The sequence below is a fragment of the Tachypleus tridentatus genome, chromosome 5 (assembly GCF_004210375.1).
Source record: "Tachypleus tridentatus isolate NWPU-2018 chromosome 5, ASM421037v1, whole genome shotgun sequence".
Classification (NCBI taxonomy): Eukaryota; Metazoa; Arthropoda; class Merostomata; order Xiphosura; family Limulidae; genus Tachypleus; species Tachypleus tridentatus.
Genome location: NC_134829.1, coordinates 40,307,227 through 40,319,006, shown reverse-complemented (window position 1 = coordinate 40,319,006; position 11,780 = coordinate 40,307,227). Strand labels below are relative to the sequence as shown.

At 31.5% G+C, this 11,780-nt stretch overlaps 1 protein-coding gene across 1 annotated transcript; it reads left to right on the top strand.

Annotated features, from left to right (window-relative positions):
- Positions 1-9,498: 9,498 nt before the first annotated feature.
- LOC143250984 (nicotinamidase-like) lies at positions 9,499-11,448 on the top strand. The gene has a single exon (XM_076502245.1). The coding sequence runs from the start codon at positions 10,246-10,248 to the stop codon at positions 11,308-11,310; it is 1,065 nt and encodes a 354-aa protein (XP_076358360.1). The 5' UTR covers positions 9,499-10,245; the 3' UTR covers positions 11,311-11,448.
- The last annotated feature ends 332 nt before the right edge of the window (positions 11,449-11,780 follow it).

The following is an 11,780-nucleotide window of genomic DNA, read 5'->3' as shown; positions in this document are numbered from 1 at the left end:
AAGAAATCTGTTCCAAACTGTGAACAAAGAGTAATATATACATGGGACAATAATGCTGCTCTTTTAAGGGACTTCTTTACCACTTCACAACTGGTCATTCCTATTTTATCATCATTGGTGGTACTTGAAACTCCAGTGGAAGAGATCAGTGTATACTTCTGCATGATGTGTTCAACCTTACTGAAACTTTCCCATGTAATATCATGAGTGAATGACCCAGAACAGTAAAACAAACAAACTATAGCACTAGGAACTTAGCTACTATCTTTACCAATTTTCTCTATTAAAATTAGACATGTATATGAAATGTTTGACACAATATTGTGACTTTAGAAATTAAGTAAGAGTTAAACACATGGAATATGCCTACACACTATAGCTATCACATAATAAGTTTATGCTTGTGAAAATATTACATTTTATTCCAAAACTTCACTGAATGAATTCTTCAATACTGTATGCTCTCTCAACCCATACAAAATTCACAAATTTTACCAATAACATATAAGAACTGTAGAGACTGCTTCAAAACTATAAGACCAATTGAAATTTCAGACTTATTTTTGACTTCTTACATTCTTATTGTTATGTGAAGTCTTTATTTAACCTGTTGTAATGAGGCTCTTACAACTAAGATTAAAATATAACTTCATTGGTTGGTCCTCATATTGATTTATCTTGCACAATTTTAAAAATTCTTATCAATTACTATAAATGCATTCAGTTATTAATATACAGTTGTATGTATCATGTATGATCTTAAACTTAATGAACTTGCATATAATGAACAAACACTGTTGTCATGAGTAACACCACAATGGTCACTTTTGAAATAACTGTTATGGGTTGCTTTGAAATCAAACTTATGTTTCAATAATACTTCTAAATTATGGACTTTCTTTTAATTCTATGAACAGTAGAATTTTTCAGTACTTTAAACGTTACTATGAAATTTATTCATAGCAAAGCTAATAATATTTCCAAGTGTTTATCCATGTTTTTTGATGTTATAGTCAATATTGTAAACATTTTTATATCAAGAGCACACAAAACCATGTATTAAATTATTTTACACTTGCAGTCCACTACTGTTGCATATATTGTGTTATTGTAGGACAACTTAAAGAGACTAGCAAAAATAGAAACAAAGTAGATGGCAATTAATAAAACAACTCATGAGTTGTGGTTTATAAATAACTTTCATGACATGAGTCAAAATTAGCCTAATGTTACATTTTGATCATGATATAATTTTATTACACTCATCTTATTGAATTTTCACAGTAATTTGAACTAGAACATATTTACCACCAGAAGAACAGTAAATATATAAATATGAGCAAACTTATTAAATGTATTTATGAAACTACTATGTGAGGAAGCTTCTAGCAGAGATAAATGTAAGTTACTTTTGCATAGAAAGTGTGGTTGGAAGAATATTTCAGATTAGGGTATTTGGTATGTCTGGCAATATGTAAGACAGCATACTTTTAGTTTAATAACATTGGGAAAATCATTTTGGAATTCTAAACACTTGCGAGTGGAAGCAAAGAAAAATGACAAAACATATTAACCACACAATATCTGCCACATCCAGTGCTATCAAGACCTTTTGCTCAACAGCAGGAAACAATTGACATAAAAGTGTCCTAAACATTACCTGTATCACACATTATCAGTGACTGTTACTGAGTGAACTGTAATGTATATTACTTGTATTGAAGTCATTTATATGAAGTAAAAGTGAGAAACATTTTAGATATGAGTAAAACTTACTTTTTTTAGAACAGAGCTTTTCTTATATAAGAAGATTCTGCAAATCGTTCAAAGATGCTTCATACAGGTACATATTGAAAACTTAGAGTGGGTTGAGGTAAAAGCAATGCAAGTGTATGACAGCAGTCTCACATAACAGTCAGTGCAAGTAGAAGTATCGTGCTGAAATGAAGAAACAGCTTCGAAGGCAAGCACTGCCAAAGTAAAACACTCAAAACAATTCAAATAGATGCTTCAGACAAAAAGTGAATAAGGATTTATAACAATATGTCAAACACCGTAGAGTACCAATGAGGCTTTTGATCAAATAATAAACTCATCAGGTTGGTAGAGATATGGTAGTGGTTGAGATATTTATATTACCAAAACAATAACATTTATTGTGTGAAGTAGATTAAACTGGTGAAATGTGAATTTCAATCAATTTTATATGAATTCAATACAAATACAAACATGGTAAGAACGATTAGGTTGTCCAGAAATAAATGTTGGAATTCTCACAATGACATTTAGAAGCTGAATATTGAGTAACTCATCGTTGACTGGTTGGTTTAATCTAACGTTTGTGTGTTGCTTACAAGGTGTCTTAACTGTCTGCTGTTTCACTCTACTCAGAGTAAGTTTTGCAACCCCCAAGGCAGCATGGATAAGAAGGACTTTCATATTATGTTTCTCTATGACTTATCCTTTATCTATGCTTTATGTTTATGTAAGCACAGTAGAGAGCACTTAACACAAGGAAATGTTAAAATATTATAAGAAAATAGTAGTTTAAAGCAACAAAGTATACAAAATGAGTTGTGTAAATACGTACAGCACATGTACACAAATTACAGCTAAACCTTAACATGTGTAACTCTACAATAATCTCTTCTAGTTACATCTACCTAAACATCTGCAACAGACTTGTTTTGTTAATGCCCATAATTAATTAATTATGTATCATTTGCTAGTCATTTCACGAATGATAAATCAATATATAAACTTTACCAAATTAAAACGCTTCCTCACCAAATGGCTGAGTGGTAAGTCTGAGGTCTTATAATGTTAATTTAATATTTTATTCTACTTATGTGTAAGAGAAGTCATAAAAGCTTACAATGATTAAAATGCACTGGTTCATCATTGGGTTTTCTTGTTAACAGTATTTTTGCTTGTAATTCTGATAAGTAAGTTAGATATGCTTACAGCTAGATATTTTATGAAGAGTTTGCCTTAAAAAGTTGCTTATTAGTTGTACTGCTGTCAAATATTTGATACATATATGGTTCTTTATATATAATTGGGTGCCATAATAGGATAAAAAGCCATATTGTACAGAATCACATATTTAAGCCAATCTCCAGGACGGAAAGACTTACAAATGTTATTAACATAAAATGACCAAAAATTAAGAACATCAGAACAATCCAAGAGGTTGCAATGTGATGACCAGTTGACATTAATTAAAACTAAATAGTAGTTAAAAGTATCACAAATCCAAAACAGGTTTTTATTTTGATGTTTATTTCTGTGAGAAATTGTGATTTTTTTTTGTCACAGTAAACAAATGTTTGTATTTTAAAAATATTGAGTATGTTGTTATGGAATGAAAATATTAAGTCTAACCTTTGCTATAACAAAATTATATTAAGGTTTTATACAGCAATACATTACCTTAAAGGTGAAACACACAAAGAGATAAAATATTTTTAGTTTTTCCAAGCAGTTATATTTATCACTTAGAAAGTTTGTTAGGTATTACAATTTGAAATAGTCTGAAACTGAGTTAAAGCATAATCATATTTAGAAGTTATTTGAATGTTTATACTTCTAAAATTTATGATATTTGCCAACAAAACTGAAACACACAATTTTCTTTCTTAATATAAATATAATAAATAACTTGAATATATTATAAAAAATACAATTTATTATAATAGTTATTACAAACAGTTAATACAAAACTTTTTCAATCTCACAAACAATATTCAGTCTTCTATCTGGTATGGAACTTAATATTTTATTAACAGTCCAGGCCCACAAAGCACAAATTACTTTTATCTTGATATACAGATGCATTTCACTTGACAGGAATGCTAGCTAACTCTATTCCTGTTTGGCCTAATACAGTTTACAAGCTCACATTTTACCAATGTCCTTGTAAAAATACTAATGTCCAAAGTTAACTCTCTGAAGTCAAATGGTTTGTAATGTTCAAAATCTATAAATGTTCCTGGTCCAATCCTGTAGTTTTGCAATTGATAAGTGTTAATCACAATTATAGCTTCTGAGGCTTATAGTATACTGACTGTAGCTGACCAATAGTATTCACTCTAAGTGTCTTGTGATAGCTTGCTTTTATATACTAATGTAAGATTCTTGAATGTTCAAACTCATGCTAGTGTTTTTTTAAACCACATATTGTTGATTCTTGCTCTCAAGAATCTTCTATAAACTTAGAAAACAGGTTAGACTTGTGCAATACACATCTAACAATATATGTCATGTGTCAAGCTGAAACACATGTATGTATTAAAATAAATGTATAACAGTAAATCCATTACAATATGTATCCAATTCATGATATTTGCCAACAAAAATTGACATACATATTTTTTTTTCACATAAGCATATTTTAATATTATAAACAATAACACAATTTACAATAATGGTTATTATAAACAATGATCTATGTACAAAAGTTTTACAAACTTACTAACAATATCGAGTCTTCTATCTGGTCTAGAACTGGATATCTTACTAATGGTTCATGATGAGCAAATTATTTTTGAGTTGATATAGGCTACCATTCATTTAACAGGGAGGTAATTAGCTCTGCATCCTGTGTCAAGTTTTCCAACAATGAAGTTATACAATACTTTTGTAAAAGTACTGATGTTCAATGTGAAGTCACTGAAGTTAAATGATTTGAAACATTTAAATGTTTCTGATCATTATCTGGAGTTCCTGATTAATAAATGTTAATCATAATTACAGCTCCTAAAGTTAATAGCACCCAAACTATAGCAAACCACTAATACATGCAGTCACTTGGTGCACCATGCTGGTTACATTTATAACCATGAGAGAAGAGTTTCTAGAAATTTCGGCTTGTACAATAATATAGATGATTTCACTAGTGTTTATATACACACATATGCTGTTGATTCTTACACTCGAGTAAGAAATGTACACTTCTAAATATAAATTTAACTTAAACAAACATTGATATTATAGAAAGAAAATACATGGTAATGAATCTGACTCATGTTCTTCAATAAATTTCAAGATGACCATTCTGAAATATAAATATTTCATGAAAAACCAACTTTATAGTGGATAAACTCTTCAGTCTCTTTTGATAGAAATACATCCTCATTTGTGGTATTTAACTGTTGCACCACAAAAAAAGGTCAAGTGAATTTTAAATCACCTAAAATGTCAGTAATGAACTAGTACATCAGTAGTAAGGTTTGATTTGAATTGCACTCAAAGTTACACAAGGGCTACCTATGCTAGTCATCCCTAATTTGGCAGTGAAAGACTAGAGGAAAAGTAGCTAGACATCACCACCCACTGCCAATCCTTGGGTTACTCTTTTACCTATTGGTCAATCTCAGCTGATCCATCCTTTAAACAAAACTAAAACTATTGAGAAATAATTTTCAAAAATCTTAAAACCAGCCCTTACCATATATTTATCAAGATTTTCTTTAAACTCACATTTACTGCTTCTACAACATCCGAAGACAACCCATTCCAAAGGCCAACCATTCTGTTCGACAAATAAAACTGTCTTAGCTGAAGATGGCTCCTACCTTGCCAAACTTTATATTTTTATTCCCTAGTACTACTACTCCCACTGTTAAGTATGAAAAAATATGGTACAATCTTAAACACCTCAACAGGACTCACTCTAACTCTTCTTTTTTCAAGATAAAACAACATGAGAGATTTCAACCTCTACTCATATTACAACCCTTCCATCTAAGGCACCATTCTAATAACTAATAACCCTTCTCTGAACCTTAAGACTGAACATAGTATTCCAAATGTGGCCTAACCAGTGATCTATACAATGAAATGAAAACTCTTTAGACTTGCATTAAATACTTTTGTAGAAACAACCTAAAACCTTATTTGTTCTATCATTGGCTAAAGCACACTGTATGGATGGCTTATGAGACTAATCAACCATTACATCAAGATACTTTTCTTTTATGACACTGTTAGGGTTATTTCCATCCAAATTATGATAACCCACATGCAATATCTTGCAGTTATCATTTAGATCACTAAATGATCTAAATCCTTTTGTAAAGCAGCAGCATCTTCCTTACAGCCGGCATCACCCAAGATTTTGATATCATCAGCAAATTTATGTAATTTATAGACAATTCCTTTATCTATGTCATCAATGTAAAGTAAGAAGAGCAGTGGACCTAAGACTGAGCCCTAAAGTACACTTCTTTTAACATTAATCCAATTTGATTGAACTCCATCTGTAACAACCCTCTGTTTTATTTCATCCAGTGACTCCCCTGTCCAATTTGCTAACTTATCCCCCATACTTACAGAGATAATGTTTTTACAAGCCTATTATACTTTCTGAAACTTCAGATACATAAATTATACACTCTCTCCCTCATCTAAATAAGCAGTAGTCTTTTCAATGAATGCCAAAAATTTGTAAGGCAAAATTTTCTCTCAGTGAAACCATGCTGACTATCCAATAAAATTCTAAACTTTGTTAAATGATTTTGTAAAGCATCTTTCATCCAACTTTTCCAAACATTTCCCACAACTGATGTGAGACTAGTAGGGTTATAATTATTGCCACAATTTATATCACCTCCCTTGAAAAAAGGAGTTTCATTAGCTTATTTCCAGTCCTCTGATACTTATCTACTATTCAAGGACTAACATAAAACAGTAGCAAGTGGTTTATATATCCAATCTTTAAACTTCCCAGTTTTTTTTAACAAGCTCAGAATTAATGCAGTCATCTTGTTAAATCTTGTTTCCATCTATCAACTATTCAAAATGTCGAATACTGATTAAATCTTTATTAATTAAAAAAAAGCTAAATTTAATAACCCAGCCATCTCAAAATCATCAGATACCAGCTGTCCTTTATCATCTCTCAAATGCCCTACCTTCATCCTAAAATTGTATTTACCCTTAATGTATTTAGAGAATTCTTATTTTTTACATTTTCAGACCTTTTCTCATACATCCTTTTCAATTTCATAATTTCTTTTTTCACCAACTTTCTTGATCTTCTAAATCAGCTGTTAAATCGGTTAATTTAAATTTCTCAAATTTATGATACGTTTCTTTAAATTTATCTCTAAAATTGTTTGTGAGCCAACCTGGTTTTTTTACTTGCAACCATACTATAAGGAATATGTTTACCTTGAATACTTACAATCTTATCTTCATAAATTTTGTACGCCTGATCAGTTTCCAAGTAATTTAGTTGCCAAATTCACGACAGATAATTTGTGTCACATCCTTCCAAAATTTGTAACCAGAATATAATTATTCCTTATCTTCACACCCAGTAAAACATTTAACCCAATAGAGCAATGATCACGTACATTCAGATGTTTCTTCATTTCCATTTTCTCAATCATTTCCACGTTTGTAGTGAATATGAAATCTAGAAGAGAATTATTTCTAGTAAGTTCCTAGATTAATTGTGGAAGAAAGCCATTTTGAAGAGTCTCCAAAAACCATTCTCCCTCACGATTTGACTTGATACTTTCCCAATCTATATGCCATAATATACTCATAATGATGAGTAACTTTAAAAATGTAAAAGAATTCAGAATTAAAAAACCCATGCACTCACAACACAAAGAGTTTCCAACTGCCTTTAATATGTATGTGGCAAAATTTAATGAAAGCATTTAGTAATAAAGACTTTATAATTAACAACTCTTTACGAAAACGAGTTACGGCTTACAAGATAACGTAATACAAATAAACAATCCACCCCAAACCAAATAAACACAATGTTTATTTATAAACACTCATTTTTATTGTAATGATACTCAAACTAAATATGGAAATTAATGAAAAAACGTTATGACAACTTTCAATAAATGATGATACGTAACGTCGTAAGATTTATGACAAATGGAATTTGACTTGAAATTCATGTTTTCCATGCACCCCCAACCCCCAAAAAAGCTAGGCATTGGCCTAAATCATAGTAAACACAAGTATGTCTTAAATATACGTTGTGTCTATTTTAGGCCTACAATACAGTTACAGTAATAGGTTTCGTCTTTACATCATAACTTACACATATTTTGTTTGTTTTTTTGGAATTTCGCACAAAGCTACTCAAGGGCTATCTGTGTTAGCCGTCCATAATTTAGCAGTGTAAGACTAGAGGGAAGGCAGCTAGTCATTACCACCCACCGTGAACACTTGGATTACTATTTTACCAACGAATTGACCATCACATTATAACGCCCCTACGGCTGAAACACCACGGGTGTTTGGTGCGACGGGGATCTCAGCAGATAGCCTAATGTGGCTTGCTATAAGAAAAACACACGCACACAAATGTAGTAATACTGTGCCGCCTTAAGGCTCACGATCTGACGAAGAGCGCTAGGTCGAAACACCATCCGTCTTTAAATCAAAATATAAAAAACTTGACGATTGTTCAAACCGAAATTTAATTTCAGTAATTGAAAATTTTAACATTCTGAACGTTCACACAAGTAGAAAAACATTAATTATTAATTAGGCACGGCTAGCGCAGATAGCCCTCAAGTAGCTTCGCGCAAAATTAAAAAACAAACAAACAATTTATCCTCCGCCAATCGCTTGACCAAAAGGATACTACGGGATCTGCTTAGTCCACTGAGGGGAATCGAACTCCTGATTTTAGCTTTGTAAATCTGTATACTTACCGTCGTATCAGCGGGGAACTAGTAGATTTTTGTCATTCCTAATATGATTCCCATTCTTTCATAAATAATGTACCCACAGTTTACTGACATTGCTATTGAAATATCCATAGCTTCTGAGAGAAACGCGCATGTTACAATTTCCCCTGAAGTAAATACAAAGCCGAATGACACATTTCTGTTATATAATTACATCGACCAGTAGCAACTTAATAAGTGTTGCATAAAAGCGTCAAATAAAGAATTTTTTTGATAATTAATATATATATGTACATATATGATGTATCCAAGACTGTGACCATAAAAATAAAGCGCATGTATGCGATATAGCGAAGATAAGAAAATACAAAAAAATATATTTTATTTGATTAAAGAAATGATTTTATATCAATATTTTCAAATGAAGTGTAATAAAATGACTTTTATCTTCATTCAAGAAAGAATGTAACTAAATTTAAAGAAATGATTTTATATCAACATTTTCAAATGAAGTGTAATAAAATGACTTTTATCTTCATTCAAGAAAGAATGTAACTAAATATGTGTTGAATGAGATAATTCAGCTTTTACGTAAATATCCTGCTAGTAAAGCATGTTTAACTAAAATACTTTAGTGTGAGTTTGCGCAAAATTTATTGAATAATTTAATATAAGTGCAAAGTATTGAAATATATATACTTGAGACCGAACAATGACACACACAAAAAAGTATAATTACCTTTCTGAACGTTTTTTTAACTTTTTATTTCAGGATGATTGAGATATAAAATAGTATTACATATTTATTCCACTTTGCCATCTAGCGGTCCGAAGAAGAAAGCAACTGAGCTTGCGTAAAAGTGCGTCATGGAAAAGAAAACGTAATTCAATTACGTTAGCAACGGTGTTGAAGGCATTGTCTTTCGGTAGTGTGTTAGGATGTGATGTTGTAAGTGACAAATACTGGTAAATCGCTGAACTAATTTAAACATTTTTCTTTTATTTTTATTACGTATTTGCAGAGTCGAAGGAAATTATGGTGAAAATTCGTCCAGCGTGCAGCTGCTGAAGTTTGGTCTTACTTTTACAGTTTGACATTATCACTGGACATCGAACTTTATTCAAATTATCGGGTGCTTTCATGTTATTTCATCGTTCGTCGCCTTCAGCTCAGGGACAAATTTTCTCTTGATGTGTAAATTCCGAGATCAATACGTGTGCAAGGTAGAAATGGCAGCGTTAATATAGAAAGAAAACAACAACAGTAATTATTATTATATCTGTAATTCATCATATGGGAATTTTAAAAAATCCTTTCTTAATATTATTCAAAAGTACCATTCTTGTAACTTTATTTCTAAGTCTTAGTACCTTAGAAAAATGTACATTTTAGATGTAGGATTTAACTATGATAGAGAATGTGATTTCTTTGTTTAGACTTCCACAGAAAAATCACATAATCAAACTAAGAAAGTGGTTATGTGGCTAGTTTTGTGTAAAAAGACAAGTGGGTTCAATCGAATTATTATATAATATTTATATTTTTGACGACAACCCATATATAGCAAGTCGGTGTGAAGTTATGAGTTTAATTAATTTCTTTATGGGATTTGTAAATGAATTGTCAGTTCATAATGAAGATGAATATTTGCGTCAATGCTTCAATAACTTTGATGAAAACAAGGATGGAGGATTAGACTTACAAGAATTCAATGCACTAGCAAAATCTCTTCTTATAGATTCTAAAGGAAAACCTTATTATTTAACTTCGTCCATGGTGTCGGATATATTCTGTGTTTTTGATCAGAACAAAGACGGCAAAATTGACATAGAAGAAATGAAAATAGTTTGGTATGATTGGATAAAAGTTATTGTTCATCCTGTCAGTGCTTTGTTGGTCATTGACGTTCAAAACGATTTTATTTCTGGAACATTAGCTTTACGTCACTGTCCTGCTGGCCATGAAGGGGAAGAGATAATTCCTATAATAAATAATCTGTTGAAATGTGTTACGTTTGAGAGTGTGGTTTATTCGGCAGACTGGCATCCTGATGATCACATTTCTTTTTTTGAAAATTTCGAAAATCGAAAAATTAAGTACCCGAGTAGCATACCAAGTGGAAAAGTGAAAGTATTTGATGAAGTTGTTTTTGACGAAACTCCACCAATCAGACAGAAACTTTGGCCACGACACTGTGTGCAGAATACTTGGGGTGCAAGGTTACATGACGATCTTATATTGGTTACAGATAATATCATGGTTCATAAAGGAATTCATTCAAAGGTAGACAGTTATTCGGCTTTTCGTGACAACCAAAACATTTTTGAAACAAAACTACATACAGAACTTAAGGCGAAAAAAGTGACAGACGTTTATATTTGTGGCTTAGCATATGACGTCTGTGTCGGTTTTACAGCTATAGATGCTGTGAAGTACGGGTACCGAACAGTGATAGTAGAAGATGCAACAAGGGGAGTTTGTCCTAAAGGAATTGCCGCCACTCGAGAAAAGCTAATATCTCAGAACTGTGTAATTGTCACTCATGATAAAGTTCAAGATATGGTTAAAGGCCTAGATCATCGACCAGAATTGGCTTATCAAACGGCTATGGCTTTGACCAAATCTGCAGTGACAAATTACAGTTGAATGATTTTTGTCATTATGCTTTTCCTATTTTCATTTCATGCATACATTAGATTTAAGTAACGTTAGATATATGTTTATTTTCATCCTGTAAAATCAGTTGTACGGAAATGAATAAAGACACAAACTTAAAATAGAAAACTGTTAGTACGAACAACAACCATATATAGTTGTTGTTGTTGATTTTAACAACCAGTATAATAGTATAAATATTGTCAGTAAACCGTTCAGAGAAGATATGTTCATATCAGAGATGTTGAAGTAAATTTGTTTACTCACAAGTGAGTACAGACGCCATCAGCTTTTCAAAATGGCGGCCCTGCTTTAGTTTTGGCAGCAAAAGGGAGTACTTTTTTAATGAAACTTTTAACAGTGTACGTTTGAAAATTGTTGTAACTGTACCCGTTTCTATCGTTATATCATCTGTTGATGTGTTGTCTTTGTGCGAGCAGGAAATTCATTTATCTCCACAT

Coding starts and splice junctions, on each gene's coding strand:
- LOC143250984 (XM_076502245.1), top strand. CDS start 10,246: ATGAGTTTAATTAATTTCTTTATGGGATTTGTAAATGAATTGTCAGTT.